This window comes from Anser cygnoides, chromosome 1, assembly GCF_040182565.1.
Source record: "Anser cygnoides isolate HZ-2024a breed goose chromosome 1, Taihu_goose_T2T_genome, whole genome shotgun sequence".
In the NCBI taxonomy this organism is placed as follows: Eukaryota; Metazoa; Chordata; class Aves; order Anseriformes; family Anatidae; genus Anser; species Anser cygnoides.
Window position 1 is genome coordinate 145,104,697 of NC_089873.1, and position 17,412 is coordinate 145,122,108.

The 17,412-nt window shown below is 41.6% G+C and overlaps 1 protein-coding gene across 3 annotated transcripts in view; it reads left to right on the forward strand.

Moving 5' to 3' along the window:
- NCK2 (NCK adaptor protein 2) overlaps window positions 1-17,412 on the forward strand; it is an 85,286-nt gene that overhangs the window by 49,832 nt on the left and 18,042 nt on the right. For all 3 annotated transcript variants that reach the window (XM_066984773.1, XM_066984764.1, XM_013190212.3), the window contains one exon: window positions 5,177-5,418. In XM_066984773.1, coding sequence (XP_066840874.1) covers window positions 5,193-5,418 — 226 coding nt within the window. In that variant the 5' untranslated portion in view covers window positions 5,177-5,192. The remainder of the gene's footprint in view (window positions 1-5,176; window positions 5,419-17,412) is intronic.

Here is a 17,412-nt window from a genome sequence, read left to right on the forward strand (position 1 = left end):
ATGTTCGCCTTGTTCTGCCATAGGGTTAGCTAACGTCCCTCACCTGTTTGAGCAGACTTAAGTACAGTCTATTTAAAACTGACTTTAACTTGGCTGGGATTTTGTTCACTGCCATCCTAGCCTAGCAGAGTTTCCAGCCTCACTCTCTCCCCCAGGGATGTATTTGTGTTACAACATTTGCATGTGGGCTTCTGGAGTAGTGCAGCTGCCACTGAAGGAGGACTTTGTCTCCTAACCAAGCCATCAGCTGGAGAGAAGAGACAAAGCTGTTTGAAACAGCTGAGCTCGATCCAATGCTTACACGCAGGTATTCCTAGCGTTGTTGCAGTTTTTCTGGAAACCGATTCAGAACCACCCACATTTAGGAACAGAGTGGAAATTCTGGTAGCTGTTGTTTTTATGCATGAATTAGAAATCCATTCTCAATAACTCAGTTTTTTTTCCATCTAACTTTTGCTCGTCTTCCTTCCCCAAGGCGTGTATTTTTCTGTAGCTGCCAAAAGCTGCTCTTTTACTTCTAGCTAAATAATTTTTTTTTAAATAATTTTGTTGTACCCAAAGACATTTTCCGTGACATTTATACTTCAGTAAGTTCTGTCTTCAGTTCAAAGACTGCAGCTCTTTTAGTATCGCACAACATCGTGCCGGAGTTCGCCGTTGAGGTATTTTATCTTTGGTTTTATCTGCTAGTGGCTGCTTGGGTGAAGCACGGTGCAGATGTTACCTCTCGAGTTAGCTGCTACCTTAGGAGCCATAGACACAGAAGCTCGTGGAAAGATAACTTGGGATTTCGATGGTAGCATTGATAGCATTAATGAAATTGCCATTATAGTGGAGTTGCTTGAGGTCCCCTTAAGAAAACCACTTGTCATTTCAATGCAGTACCCACTGGTCAGAGTTTTCTCCTGCAAAGCTTTGCAGTCATTCTTTTCACTTTCTCCTTGCTTCATATTTAACTTCTGGCTATAATCTCCAGAAAGAAACATGGTGTATTTTCTAGAGAAATCGGGTTTAAACAGCCTCGTTTTCTGGGAAAGAGATAGCTTTTATTTTTTGGACTCTCACAGCTGTGTTGGGGATATAACCAAAGCTTGCCTGGTTGCTCTTGTGTTTCAGTGCTTAGGCCTGGCCAGTAAGGGATGTGCTCCCGTCCAGTTGGAAGCCTTGCCGTTTACCACTCGTTTTTGTTGTTAGAGCTGGATGCCATCTCCAAAAGCCCTTGTCTGCTAAACAAGCTTGGCTTTAGCTTTTATAGGCCATGAATATTCAGTGAAAGCACAGAACTGGTGGTTTCCAACTGATCGGTTCCAACATTTTGGCAAATACAGGGGTGGTAAAACAAGTAGCTTACCCAGCCCTGCTAGCAGTGGAGGCAGAAGAGGGGTTGGAAGTGTTACGTCCTGTAGCTAATACAGAGATCGCCTTTTGAAGGTCTGGGTTGTGGATGCAGTAAGCTAAAAACCCAAGGCCACACACACGCTTTTTAAAGCAAAACAATCCTTTGTAGTGAGAAGTGGCCATGTTGCATTTGATGAACTCGGAGTTGCTTGCATAGGTATTTCAAAGCTTTTTATTGGTGCTTTCTGAAGTGCGAGATGCTGTCATATCTGATGTGAGGAGGAGGTTTGGTAATTCAGCGTTAGGACTTGTGAGCTTTTTGCAGAGGAACGTGCCAGAAGCTAGCATGCTCCTAGCAGTAATGGGTTTTCTTGATATGAAAGAGTCATGTTAACATTAGAGTCTGCGGGAACTGGTTTTGATTGTGCAGTCTAAAAGCAATATACTGAAGAATTTTTGCCTTCTGAGTGCATGTCAAATTTATATGGAACACTCAAATGCTTTGGAAGATTGCATTGTTTTTTGTTCCTTACATTTTCCCCCAGATCTAGTTATGTCGTTGCTTCTAATCCTTTGTTTGGCACATTGCTGTGCGGCAGAAACATTTCAAAACCATTAGTTCTGCAGCCCCCCTCCTGGAGAACAAATGTGTCCTTATTCACGTACAAGGAAATCTTAGCTCTGCAAATGTCACAGGAAGAACTGGATTGTCCTCGATGGAGCAAGTCGAATGAAGCAACCCCAAGAAAGTAACTTTAAGAACTTTAATACTGATCCCTCACATTTAAAAGAAAAAAGAAAAAAAACACAAAGTAAACCCCTCCACATGTATGCAGACAGCTTTAAGTGGACAAATGTTTAACTGCAGATGTACGATGCATTTTGACCCTTTATAAAAAAGGAGTAATTCCTGTCTGCTGTTGTGTAGAGATGCTTGTGCCATTAACATGAAGCAAAACCCAGCTTGCTTTACTGAGTTGGGCTGTGTATGAGCATGCCACCTGAGAAACTTGGCTTTCCTACATTTCAACAGGTGCGAGGAGTCTGCTTGTGATGTGATGGCAGTTCTCATTCAGAGTGGCAGTCCTGTGTAACGCCAAGCTGGAGCTGTGGAAATCAGGCAGCTTAGGGCTCCTGTCCTGAGGGAGTTTCCAAGGACCCTATAGTTGACCTCATCAGCCCTGACACATGTTTTTTCTTGCGCTTCTCTTCTGTCCTTGCCCAACACTCTGGGGAAAGCTCAATGACTCTTACAGCAGCGGACAACTCAGGGATTTTTTTTAGCTTTAGAGGAATGGGAGGAGTTTGAGAGTTTTCCATTGCTCATTAGTGCAATGTTATGCCTAATGTGTTATTTTTAATTAACAGATTGTAATACGAATAGATAACTTCAACCTGCCTGTGTTGTGAAAATAACCATTTTAGAAGCAGAACCTGTGTGGGAGCACCATCAGCCAGCTGCACTGTTAGTGCTCGCTTTCTTCACGTTCTCCATATCCCCAGGAATAGTGCGAATTGACCATTTTACAATTGCCGAGATAAAATGAATCGATCTAGTTTGGAGAGAGAGTTTGTATTGACGGCAGCGGCATCCAGCACACGCTTGATTGCAGTCTCCCCATGGCTACATCAGCGCATCAATCCGGAGGCTATCTGCCCACTGCATGCGAGTCAGAAACCAGGGTGCTTTATGGGAGACGGCGTTCCAGAGCTCAGGCTCTCCTATGTCTTTGTCAGTGTCAGACAGCGTTACTGTTTTAGGGGGGGATTTTTTTAAGGGTATAATGATTTTTCTTGTAAATATCACAATTCTGTATGCGTACACCACAGTCATTTTGAACGGAAAGACTTCTGTTTCTTCTTTACTGTTCAGAACATCACAACTTTTTGAATTAATTTTGGGGCTGTCAGCTGCGTAGACCCATACTCAAATTGTGTTTTTAGCTGCTGTATGTTCCTCTGCGTTTTTTGTTTGGAAAGGGAGGAAGTGTATGTGTGTACTTACAAATTGCAGAATAGAATGCAGTATCACTTCTGAACAGAAGTGGTGTAACTTACGTGCTGAACAGAACAATTTCTGAATGAGGTTATGGATTTTGAGTTCTCTGTCAAGTAGACTATTAAAGTGTCCATGTTTACCACTAGGTTAGTGGACTGGTAAGGATTAGGCAACAAAGTCAAATCATGCTGAAAAGATCCTTGGAGATGAATAATTCGAAGTAGTCTGGAATCTGCTTCTACTAAACTGTTATTTATTGCAAATGTACAGCTTTCCCTTTTAAAAAAAGTAGTCTGCTACACTGATTTTCAAATAAATTCTCATCTCCCATCTCTTTCCTGACCTCCTCCTCCACCCCCAAAAGCAAACAAACAAAAACCCAGCAATCAGAAAACTTGAAGCAACTTCTCAGAAGTTTTTCAAAGATTTTCTAAAAAAAAAAAAAAAAAAAAAAGATTTAACAAGGAGTGGTTGAAGGAATTGGGACTGTTTAGTGGAGAAGAGGAGGCTGAGAGGAGACTTCAATGCTCTCTGCAGCTACCTGAAAGGAGGCTGCAGCGAGGATGGTGTCAGTCTCTTTTCTCAGGGGACAAGTGATAGGACGTGGGGAAACAGCCTCAAGTTGCACCGGGAGAGGTTTAAATGGGATATCAGGTAGAATTTCTTCATGGAGAGGGTGGTCAAGCGTGGGAATGGGCTGCCTGAAGAGACGGTGGAGTCCCCATCCCTGGAGGTACTTGAGAGATGTGGGGACGTGGCGTTAGGGTACACGGCTCAGTGATGGGGCTCAGCAGGTCAGGTTGATGGTTGGACTTGGTGGTCCCTAAGGTATTTTCCAATCATGATGATTCTGTGATCCTAATTTATGGGATAAAAGTAACCCTGTTCTGGTTGGCATTACAATATGCTGGAATGTCGGCGGTACTGGCCTGGGACTCCTCTCTTCCTTGCTCGCTGTTGTGCTCGCTGATTGTCACGGAGCTGCTCTGTTCCTGGCAATTACCTGATGCGTAGGAAACTGTGGAGGCTTGCGGATGACAAATAGCTTCTGAAAAGATAGTTCTTGCTACAGATAAGTCAAAAAAGACTATTTGTTCAGTCTTCTCTGGCACTCTGGAGAAGTTTAGGGTAGGGAAGAAATGGCAGCAGGTCCCAGGAAAATGCAGTGGGTGCTCATCTTGGCAGCAAAGCAGAAGCAAAGGCTTCTCCTAAAATGGCACTTGTGTGCTGCCTTTACAAGATGATTTGGACAAAGGCTTACTAAAACAGTACCCTATTGGTGTTAGAGATTTCCCCACTAAAATACATTACCCAATGTATTGAGTACTGAAGTATTTTTAGCTTCCTACTTAAAGACGGATAACTTTAAATGCAGAAAAAATCTAAGTAATATGTCTGTTTGACTGTGGGTATAGGATTTATATATTAAGTATGAAAACTAGGATGGAAGGATATACATTTTTGGAGTACTGCTATATTTTTTTCTCAAATCAGAACTTCGAATGCTGGGTTTGGGATAGTTTTATAATGCATATAGCAAAAACTGAATGGGGATTATAACTTACACTGTGTTAATATGTATCTGAATAATATTTCATATACAGCGAAGATCTTATGACTAGACTTCATTATCAGGGTGTTGTCATATTTCAGTGGCAGAAAAAGCAAGAAAGGTCATCGGGACTTTCCTTATTTTTAAAGCTTCTGAGATTTTTTTCTCTGTATGGCTTTCTTGTTTTCCCTTCCCTTTTCTTGCCTATTTCAGAAGAGCTTGAAAAATTTGAGCAAGAGTTGCATGATGTAATTTATTGATGAACATGTTCCATTATTTTGTTGCAGAAGGACTCCATGAAAGATGACAGAAGAAGTTATTGTTATTGCAAAGTGGGATTACACTGCACAGCAGGACCAAGAACTTGACATCAAGAAAAATGAACGTCTTTGGCTATTAGATGATTCGAAGACATGGTGGAGGGTAAGAAACGCGGCCAACAAAACGGGATATGTGCCATCAAATTATGTGGAGCGAAAAAACAGCTTGAAGAAAGGTTCTCTGGTTAAAAATCTAAAAGACACATTGGGTAAGTTCTTTTATTTTTTTGGAATTTTAGTTGGCTTGCTGAGCTTCAGATTGGCAATGTGCATATAAATATTTTTAACGTCCTTCTTTCCTTAGGTGAAATGTTGGATGACTGAGGGGGGAAAGGAAGGAGAGAGTGGGGGTGGGGAGAATGGTGTGGTCTCTAACTGGTTTTCTCACATCACATCCAGGAGAATGGTATTTTACTTCTGTTCCAGTTTGTCAAAGGTTATATATTTTCAGTGGCTGAAGATCAGTGTTTTCATTGAGATACAAACTGTGGAGTCCTCTCCTCTCATGCCAAGTCTTCTCAGAAATAAAAGGGTGTAGATGGGCTGTTCAGCATAGCTGTCATAGCAAAGCCAAGTCACTTCACGAATGGGGTTATGTAGTGTGGCCGTGCACAGTGTCAAGGGGTTCTGCTTCTGTGGTCTGAGATGACAATCATTCTGCTTACAAGTTGTTAATATGTACTGCGTTTTGTATTTGCATTTATTTTTTTCATGACAGTGTATCATCTTATATTATAACATACCTTTCAAAAACATTGAGTGTATTTAGAAGAAATGTATTTGAAAGTCAGCTGAAATGAGTTTGATCTTTGATTTTGCAATGATTTTGTGACTGAAAAATAAAGGGCTTTGCATAGGGCTGGTGACAGTTAAACGTAGTGATAAGTGGTTGTTTTACATATAGAGGCTAAAAATCCTGCTGGTGGTGTTTAAGGATGTAATAAATAAAACAGTGTACCTGGAGGTGTTTTGGAAATGTTTTTGCATGTGTTTGGATTTCTGCCTGTGTTTTGCAAACTCTTATGTAGGGAAAACTCATTCTGCTGCATTTTTCTGTAGAAAATATCAGCTCATTAATAGAAAAATAGTGGTTGGATTAGACTTCTTAGGAAATGAAAAGGTTCACTTAAAAGTAACATGGCAATAGCTCATGCAGGTTTACTTTGGGTGTCAAGTGCTAGTGTTGTTGTCCAACAGCTTAGATTTCTTGGTCACTTTGTCATTATCATGTCCTCCATTGCTGAGCTGCCGTGAAGCATATGGAAATCGAGGACAGCAGAATGGGTGGCAGGCAAATGAGGCTATCACCAAATGTACAGTGGTAATATTTAAAACAATAGACCTTTCTGCAGTTTTTTCTTGTGATGTGTTCATTAAAATGCCAGAAAATGTGATTATGACTCTCCGAAGATTTGTGTGAAGAATAAGCTCCAACATAAGTTAACTAGTTGAAATGCAAATCCCAGTTTTGATTTTAAGCTCCTTTACATGGACTTAACTTATTTAAAATGTGTGTGTGTGCGTATGTGTATATATATTGTCTGAAGTTATTTTATGTACCAGTTGCATTTCTGTTGTGATAACGCATCAAGTGTTAGAGTAAAATGTGGAGAGCATTTACCTGATGAAAATGAACACATTTTTTATTTATATCCAAGAGCAATGTGTTCCTCGGTTCCTTCTCTTTTCTGTGAAGGAGCGCAGAAGTGTCCTAGCACGTGGTCACGTTTACCCCTTTGACCCTAAGAGAGGTGCATGCTGCAGGGTGCTTTGTTGCGTTACGGCGGTGACCAGCAAAATGGTGCGAGAAGAGCCTTGGTGGTTTCGTGTCCGAACCTTCCCTCGTGTCACGTCTTTAACCCTCAGCCCTCTGAGTGTAGCTGCACAGCCTTCTAAGTTCTGAAGGACCGCAGCTGCAATCTACCGATTCTCCTGTGCTTGTAATTTTATCTGTGTGTTAAGTTTATTCAGTAGAGGCCGAAAAAAAATAACAGCAGAGGCCAGGGTTTTTCTTTTGGAGTGACCACGTGTACCTGTTAAGCGTAGGGAGTGCAAAGCAGCTCTCATGCTACATCCTGTGAGGGTGAGAAACTGCCTTAGCCATACGTAGCCCACAAGTTGGCTCAAGTTAAACGTGACATCCCCTCACACACAGAAATGCAGATGCTTGAGTTTTCTTTCTTTATGGTTTTAGTAAAGTGAACTGCTTAGCATAACGAAACTTAAATCTGTGCTGTGTGCCAGACACATCTGTACAATTTTTTTTACCTTTCCTGAGCTGAAGTCCACCAGTAGATCTTACTGTACAGCAAGACAGGCAAGGCTTAAGGACTAATTTCCCATTCAGAACGAGGAGAGTGCATGTCCTTCCTTAGAGGATCCTTTGTTCAGAGTGAGCAGCAAGAATGTGCTTTTTTGTGCTTTTCTTTTCTTTTTTTTTTTAATTGAAGGCTAATGTTTGATCTAGTGAAGCAGTTTTGGGAAGTTTTGCTGAATCCAAGGAAACAAATTCTCAGGTTCTCCTTAGAGGAATATGTCTAGCGCCTCTCCTAAGATCACAAGAAAATTCACGTTTAAAAACCCACTGACCCAGCACGGATGGGCATGGTGGTCATGGGTGTCAGTCCTTGCGCTCCAGCAAGTGGTTGTGCCCTGGAGATCTGCTTCTCCCTGCCTCATCCTTAATTTATAGCATTTCTTTGTGTTTAAACACAGTTTGTGTGAAAGCACTGTTACCACACAAGTGATGTAGTGCATTGTCCAGTATAGCACAGACCCATAGAATGGTTTGTGTTGGAAGGGACCTTGCAGACCACCCAGTTCCAGCCCCCTGCCATGGGCAGGGACACCTCCCACCAGACCAGGCTGCCCAAAGCCCCATCCAGCCTGGCCTTGAACACCTCCAGGGATGGGGCATCCACCTCATACATTTGCCTGTAACTATTTGCCAGTTGTACGGTTATCCACAGCAATTACCAGTGGCTGATTTATACTTCCCAGTTTTCAGTAAATATGAAAAGCGCCAGTCATAGTTCAAATTGTGAGAGACCCCATAAGATCTATGGCTGTTTAATTAATAGTCTCCGTAGTTGGCTGTTGAAGATGCATCAGCTAAGCAGTTCTTAATCCGTGTAATGTGTGTTCTGATGAAAGTTTATGGCACCAGTTAATACATCGGTGTCTCATATAGAAAAAGCCAAGTGCACTACGAAAGTTTTATTACCTCTGTGCACTTGCCTTTATCAGGAAAAAATTTAATCTCATCAGAGAATTAACTCATGCATGTTTGATGATAAGAACTGATTTTCCTAAAACTGTTGACTGTTATTAATTGAATTTCAGACCCTTAACACTTATTAATGGAATCCCATCAGCTTTACTGTTGTTTGGCTTGGGTTTCAGGGGAGTGAATGTACCTGGGTCATGCAGCTTGCTGTTTTAAAATACCTCCCTTTTTTCAGCACTGTGGTAGTCTTCTGGAATTTCCCTTGTACTTCAGCATCTTGCAAAAAGACTATCAGCAAATAAAACGCCTTCAGAACCAGCTCTTTTAAATGTATTGGATGCAAATTAGAAGGCTGATTAACACTTGTTGGCATACATTCGTTAAATCGGTTACTTCTGGACAGAAAACCAGCTCACTTCATATCCCAAATGACCCCCAGTAATTTCTGAAAAGATATCCTACTCTTTTTGCAAAACAAGAGCCTTTTATGCACCAGTAACCTTTTTTCCTCCTTCTAAGGGCTTACCCTGTTATTTTCTATCTTCTTTTAGTCCCGCCATCAGGGAAATTTTCCAAAGATTCTCTCTTTCATTAAATGACTAAGAGATTTCAAGACTTGTGATTTTTATGTTGACGGTTGTCTGTTTTCATCATTTTTCTGTTTGATATTACTTCTGTATTCTTAAATCTCTTTCTCAAGTGAACTCTCCTAGACACATAGCTACAACTGACCATTTTAATTAAGGAAATGTAGAGTATAGGCCACCTACTAAGTATTTTAAATGATTTAACTTCTCATTCCCTTTTCTGTCTTAATTGAGTAATGCTGAGAGTAGAAAGTTAATGGCAATTTAGCCATGTCAAATTACTGTCTTCTGTTTGCTCATATTGAATGAAATCTGGTAATTATTACTATTCTTTAGGCAAAAGCCAGCTTCCAGGCCTGTGATTAAAATTTCATTTTCATTCATTGTAATGAAGTTTAAAATAGTTTCCTCGCACAGTATTTATTCTGCGGGGAGGGTATTTCTTATACGTTTCAGTTAAGTCATACTAAGCAAGAGACCTTCAGCACACATCTTCCAAACTGAGATCTTCTGTAATAATTATTCCCACGCGTTGGAAGGTTAGAAGGGATCCTGGTTCTGGTTGGATCCGAATGGGTGTTTGCCAGTGCCACCCCAGAGCTGCCTCCAAGTTCTCTGAATCCACAGCCACAAGATCCCTTTTCTGTGGCATCAGTGATCTGCATCTTCTGGTTCATCTCTGTCATTCTGAATAGAACCATTACCTGAAGAAAGCAAAAATATTTAAGAACTTACTTGCTTGTGTAAGCAAAAAAAAACACTTCAGCATTTTTTTCACACATTTACAGATCATTTTCCTAGCAGCAGTACAGCTCCTCAGACAGCAGCCTGCCAAAAGTGAGTGATGAAGGGGGTCAAGAAGCATTGTGCCAGTGTTTCGTGTGAATCCATGATTTTCTGTCCAATACTTTTGCTTCACAACCAGTGCTGTAGGCTTGTAGTTTCTTAAAGGTGTCTCACCTTGCTCCCTTTAATAAACAGTCAAATAAAAAAACCCTTAAAGGATTTTTTTTTTTGGTAGTTTTAATGTATTGTTTTAACAGATGCCCAGCAAAAGAAAACAAAGGTTTATTAAAAGGCAGTGAGATTGGACATCACCATTACAGGACAAGTGTATGGGTATGTGTAGGAACAATAGAGACATGCTAGGGATGAGTGTTGATAATGAAGGCAAATAAGTCATCTTGTGAAGATGTCATGGAAGTGTCCAAGTTGTCTGAGAGACTCCTCAGATTTCTTCTTTACTCAGCTTACATATTTCAGCAAAATGTTTCAGTAACTTTTTTTGATTCAGTTCACTCAGGATGCCGGATGTTTCACATGGAAAGTAAGAATTGCCAGACGAGTTATAAAGCACAGAAAACCTTGCATCACGGTTCCGTATGCGTTATTTCAGCGTGTTGGGAGTGTACAGGACAATTTCCTGTGTTTGTCAACCTCCGGGTTGTGTACCCGTGTCAGTTTGGAGATCTGTGCATCAGTTCCCGAGTGCTTATATATCATCATTTCTAGAAATCGTTGGTTTTACACCTCTCCCCTCCCCAAATTGTTTTCCTTTATATATATGTATTTATTTAAAAAGCTTTTTTTCCACGTGTATTCTTAACATTTTCCCTTATGAGGGCAAATTAATACAGCCTTTACTGTGTCTTTCTGGAAACTGCCAGGGGAAGTTTTTTGTTTTTTTTTTTTCTTAAAACAACCTCATTTTAGTAAAATGTAGAAATACAGAATAGGTCATTTCTAATGCATTGCTTTCTTTAACACTGGAAAACACTGCTGATTAAGAGGCTTGGCGTACTTCCTTTTTTAGTACAAATATTTCAACTCAAAGCTAAACCATTGCCATGAAATCTAATTCCGCAAATATGTCATCAGCCTTTAACTTGTGTGGGGGGTCAGTCTTTATTTCTTGTTTTGGCTTTGAGGATATAAAAAACAAACAAACAGGAAAAAAATGAACTCTTAGTGTCCAAACTTGGGTAGTTCTGGCATGTTATGTCCTACTTTCTCTTTTCTACCCAGATTCTGACAGATGCCGGCAGCAGCCGAAGGTTTTTTCAACTAGTACATGCCCAAGATTATTTTTTTTCCTGTTTGATTATTTCCAGTTAGGCTGCTGTGTTTTAGCCACAATACCTCACAGAAGTTTGACCCTTCTTGACTAAAAGGTTTCAGAAAATATCCTCCACCTGTAGTTAAACCTCATGTAAAAATTTGTTGTCTTACCTGATTTGCTCTAGCTTCCATTTGGCTGTCACTCTCCATAACTCCTTCCCCTAGATTTAAGAGCTATCTACTAACAGAAAGCTCTTCTTTGTTCAAGGTTGTATTCCGACATTCATCAAATCACTCCTAAATCTTTTATTGAGTCCTGAAATTAGATTACTACTTAAGTATTTCATTGGTGAAATTTGCTTGCTTGACTTTTCCCTGTTGTGTTTCTTACCTGAACGTTTTCCAGTTTTTCAACACTATTTTAAAAAGTGTAATCATGAGAAATGCACGCAGTATTTCTGTCACAGGCCTGGCTATAAATTGTCTTCCATAAACTCAGCTTGATAAATTTGTGGTCATTTATCTACAAACTGCCATAGCCCTATTAGCTGGAGTATCACAGAAAACACATTAAATTAGCAATATGACAGGATGGTCAAGTACTGCTTTGAAAATATTTTTATTAGTTCTTAATAAGCTGTCTTCAATTCCAATATTTTCTGGACACCTTCTGGTAAAATTTACTACAGAATAAAAAATGGTGACTATAAGAATAAACACATTCTTATTGTATAATAAATTCATTTGCGTATATCACAGTCTCTTAAACCTTGCAGAGCTCGTTTTAATAAAAACAGCCCTGCCTTATAAGACAAACATGAGTTATTTTATTCTCTTCAGAACTGAGCTCCCAGTGTTGTTGGACTTCCTTGTTGCAGACGTGTAAGAAGTGATAGTCTTTCCACTCAAGAGCAGGCATTTAATAAATCTGATCTTTTAAATCAAAACAGCATTCTGATTTTTCTCTACAGAACGTAGCTTGTCAAGTTATTAGTCATCTATGAAGATTTCAAAGAAAGAATGATAGGAAGTCTTTTGTTTAGCCAAGCATGCGATGCTGTTTCCCACAGCCTTCTCCTGGAGAAGCTGGCTGCTCGTGGCTCGCACGGATGTACGGCGTGCTGGGGAAGAAACTGGCTGGATGGCGGGGCTCAAAGGTCGTTGTGAATGAAGTGCAGTCCAGTTGGCAGCCAGTCACAAGTGGTGTTCCCCAGGGCTCGGTACCGAGGCCAGCTTGCTTAACGTCTTTTATCAGTGATCTGGTTGAGGGGATTGAGTGCTCCCCCAGGACGTTTGCAGATCTGCTTGAGGTCAGGAAGGCCCTGCAGAGCCACCTGGATAGGCAGGGTCAGTGGGCCAAGTCCAGTCGCGTGGCTTTAGCAAGGCTAAATGGCACGTGCTGCACCTGGGTCACAACAGCCCCAAGCAGCGGTATAGGCCTGGGGAAGAGTGGCTGGAAAGTTGTCCCACAGAAAAGAACTTGGGGGTGCTGGCCAACAGCCGGCTCAGCTTGAGCCAGCAGCGTGCTCAGGTGGCCAAGAAGGCCAGTGGCATACGGGCCTGCATCAGAAATGGTGTGGCCAGCAGGGTGAGGGGCATGACCGTCCCTCTGTACTTGGCACTCGTGAGACCACGCCTCAAGTGCTGTGTTCAGTTTTGGGACCGTCGCTACAAGAAGGACATCGAGTTGCTCAAGCATGCGCAGAGAAGAGCAATGAAGCTGGTGAAGGGATTAAAAACAAATACAAGGAGTGGCTGAGGAAACTGGGGCTGTTCAGTCTGGAGAAAAGTATGAGAGGGAACCTCTATAGGTACCTCAAAAGAGGTCGCAGCAAGGAGGCTGTCGGTCTCTTTTCTCAGGTGACAAGTGATAGGACATGAAGAAATAGTCTCAAGTTACGCCAGGGGAGGTTTAGATTGGGTATTGGGAAGAATTTTTTCATGGAGAGAGCGGTCAAGCACTGGAACGGGCTGCCCAGGGAGGTGGTGGAGCTGCCATCTGTGGAGGTCTTTAAGAGACGTCTCGATGTGGCGCTTAAGGATGTTGTTTAGAGGTGGACTTGGTAGTTAGGTGAATGGTTGGACCTGATGATCCTAAGGGTCTTTCCAACCTGAATGATTCAAGGATTTCTCTGAAATATCTCTAGCTGAAATTAGCAGTAAAATCCTCCCGTAGGAAAACAACAGGAAGTATTTTTCTTATATCACTCGATATTGCTTCTAAGTTTTCTAGCTTGTCAGAAAGTGTAAGCGTGACAACAGTGGTGTCTTGTCGTGTCTCTTGGAGGACTGGCTAAATCAGTGTGTATCGGCACTTCTAAGCAGCGGCTATGCAGGAATTTAAGCTCAGATGTAGAGAAAAGCAGCAGTGGAGGTTTTCATATGCAGTACAAGTTCTTGCTAAGCTTCCTTGAATGTGGTTAAAGTCGCTTATTCCATAGTTGTATTTCCTTCACAGAAGCACTTCTGCTGCTGCACCACATCCTGCTTTTTAGTTGCATTGCTCAAAATAAGCGTGCTGGTTTGTGAGGCAGGGTGGCAAAACTACTGACTCCACTGATGATGAAATTGAGGAACATGATGTGGTGGTGGTGGTGGCAAAAGCAGATGGAAACTGGCTAGGTGTGGTGTCTTTAGCGCTTTTAAAAAGGAAGCTGGAACAATTGCATTTTTTTCTATCTTCACAATAAAAATAAGTCATTAGATGCCAAGAAGGGAGAAATGGGAGTAGCTTGCAATGACTTCACAACGCTGGGAATACAGCTCTTCCATTCCCATCTGTAGCATGCAGGGTTAGGAGTTAGCGGTGCTGCTACCACTAGAGTGGTAGCAGATGATGTGCTGGAAATATGTCTGCCTCATGATCATCATCAAAACATGAGTTTGCCTTAAACAGCTATTTTTAGTCCATTGATGACCTTCGAAGGCCTGGAGACAACGAACAGCAGTAGCTCTGTCCATGGGCCATGATACAAGAGGATACTGCTGACATGGTAGGTCTGCTATCTCAGTGCTTGATACATATGTAATGGCAGAAGAATTTGTTCATTGAATGCTAGAATAGTAACCCACAATGCAACAGAAACTTAGAAATTCCTTGGTTTGGGCATACAGTATGCCTGTAAAAAATCATATAACTTTTATGCCAAGTAAACTATGTCCAGTAAATTCTGTGGAACTAAACCCAGACTTTCTCAAAAACATCAGGTTATAATTTCGAAAAGAACATGTGCTAAGGAGGAAAAACCCCTGAAACTCCAGAGCAGACTACTGGGGAAAAAAACATGAAACGTGGCTCTTTTTTGTTACCTGCAGCCAAAAGACTTGAAAGTAAAGCCAGCAGGTAACTGTTCGGCAGAACTCAAGGCGCAGAGCACTGCTGCTCCTCACGCCGGATGCGCACAAGAGGCCCTTTATCTGATGCGAGGTGTGAAGTCAGGGGCGGTGGCAGCAGAAGCAGAGCCTGCTGCTTGTTGCAGTGCCCCTGAGCTCCGGCGTTAGCTGGCACCTGGAGCACAGCTCGGCTGTTGTTGCAGTTGACACTTGCATACATTATGTTCTGTGCAGATCGTTTATTGGGATGGATTATTAAAGGATTTGCTGCTTTAAGAACTTGAAAAAAAAGGCATATAATGGAAACCAGGATGTGCCCTACCTTTCAGCAGATCTTTCTAATAAGCCAGGTGTCATGAAATGTCAAAAAGCTGAAGGCGTAAAGAAATCTTGCTGATTTTAAAAAATTTGTTCTTTGCTTTGTATTAGAAGCTTTGTGTAGTGGGTACTTCTCTCCCTGCTCCCTATGCACTGTGCACGCGTGCTTGGAGGTGCAATTTGACACATACAAACTGCAGAGCGAGCCTTCGTTTTAGTCTTTTAACACGTTTTGCAAAGATAAAATGATCACCTTAACGCAATGTGGTGGTTTCTTTGGTGCTATCGCTGCCCTAAACTGACACAGTCTGAGGGCCTTGTTTGTGCCTCTTTGAGCCTTACGTTTCAACACCTGTTTGCGTTTGGCCTTGGAGCAAAGCCCCGAAGTGAGATCCCAACTCATCGCTCCCTGTGGAGCAGAGGCATCCCAGGCAGTCCCTGGTTTGCCGTGCGGAGCTGTGACCCCTGTGCAACCTGGGGGGCCGTGGCTGACACAAGCCCTGTGCGTGCGAGGTGCACGAGGAGCGCTCCCAGGGACACTGCTTCCCAGCGCACGCCAGTGACTCAAAGGGTGAGCTATTTTTCTCTATTGCTGGGGCAGTGGCTGCTCTTTATGCTCTCGTAGCATCACGGGAGGATTTCCTCCGATTCAGATACAAGTATTTCCTCCAGCGTGCATCCCCAAATAATTCTTTCAATATTACTGGATCTCTTCGGTGATTTTTTCTTTTCATTTTCTTGAGGCCTCAGGCTGTGTTACACTGCATCTTCCAGGGACTCTCAGAGCATCGGTTCTTCTTTTTCTCTGCATGGGTCCACTTGGGTTCCACAGTTCTCTGTCCCTTGGGTTTTTTTGGAAGACTTGGACAATAGGTGCCCATCCAGTGATGTACTTTCATACTGCACAAAGTTTCTAAGCTAGCACTCATGCCAAAAAGCAATTGGGTTTTGTCTTAGCATGTACAAAAGAAGATTTCCTTCCTTTTCCGGAGTCTCAGAGATGTTTCATGTTGTGGAGCGTGCCATCAAGCAGCAATCGAAAAGCAGGCTGTGTATGCAAGCATACAGCAGATGAAAAACCTGGTATGCAAGAGACAGTGTCCACCTCTTGTTTTGAGAAGTAGGATTTCTAGTGACAAAGATGGCTTTCTCTCAGAGTCACTTCAACATTAAATATGACTGCTTGTAAGTATTTTTAGTTGGTGTCCAAATCACAAACAGATTTAGGCAGACACAGTTCTTAATGTGAAGGAGTGTTGGCTTTGACCAGGTGGGTATTCAGGGTGCTGTTTCTGCTAGGTGGGGACTTGTTGCAGAAGCTTGAACCAGAAAATTTACTTAGGACTTTGGCTATAGGCCATATAAACTATATGCAGTTTATATATATGTGTGTGTGTGTGTATAAATTTTTTTATATATATATATAAATGTGTATATATATAGTTTATATATATATATATAATATATATTGCTGTCGATCCTGTTTAGCAGTCTTTGGAACCTTTTAAATGAATGGGGGGAAAAAAAAGAAAATGTATTTTCATGTAGGGAAAAGTGCCATTCAGAGGAAAATACGGAGGAGGAGACAGGCTGTTTTGGTAACTGAGCCATTTTCCCCTGTGAGTTCTCCCTCTGTAGCAGGAAGGTCTGGTTTTGCATATGTAGTAGCAAGTAATCTGAGAGCCCTTGATTAACGAAGCTGCGGACATTGACGTTCAGAGAGGAAGTTAGTAAAGAAAAGGTGGGATTTACTTTGCTTTCCTTTCATAAAAGGGGCTTTGAATGAAATTGCACTGTCTCTGAGATGCTCCTAAATGGTTTCCAAGGAGAAAGAGGGAAAAAAAAACAACTTGGATTTTCTTGTACCATGGTACTTAGTGCTTGCAAATCCTAGTTTATTATAGCATTGTCAGCCTGACCTTCTCGTAAAATGCTGCGGATTTACATCACGCTTGGTTTTGATTCTTGCACCTTCAGGTGTTGGTATGGGCCAGATGGACTAAAACATTCTTAACAGGAAGGCGTGCCGACCATGTCAGCTTCAGGACAGGCTACCTTATGAGCTTGATGCTGCGAGTTTCCTCTTATTCAGTCCATGTTTGCATCATTCTCTCCTAAAGATTTTTTTTTTTGAGTTGAGGAGCTGTATGATGAGTGTCTTGTAATTTATCTTACTAGATTTGGGCTTGATGATCTGAACTTCAATCTGTATTTGTAACAGCTATTAAGCCTTCCATTTTCACATATAGAATTAAGAAGAAATTTGAGCTAACAATAGTGAAAATACCGTGTTAATACTATATTCACCTATACCCAAAAAATAATTATTCCCTCTCAGTTATCTTCAAGAGCCTTTAAGCTGGAGGGTCATCATCTCCCATTAAGGGTATTTGTATACCTTTTGCAAATACCTTTCTATTTACAGTACTATTTTAAAAAATAAATAAAGATTGTGTGTGTTCATGGTAGCAAGTTGGATTTGTATCCAAAGCTGTCCTGTGCACTTCTACTTCATCTAATAAATGTGAGATACCTGAATGCAAATCATCGTTACATTAAATGCTGGAGGCAGATGGGAAATGCAATCTACTTTATATGTACTGAGGGATAGGCACATGTATTGGGGTAGACGCGTTGGAGCACCTCTTGCATACTTGTTTTTGTGGGTTTTGGAGGCGGGT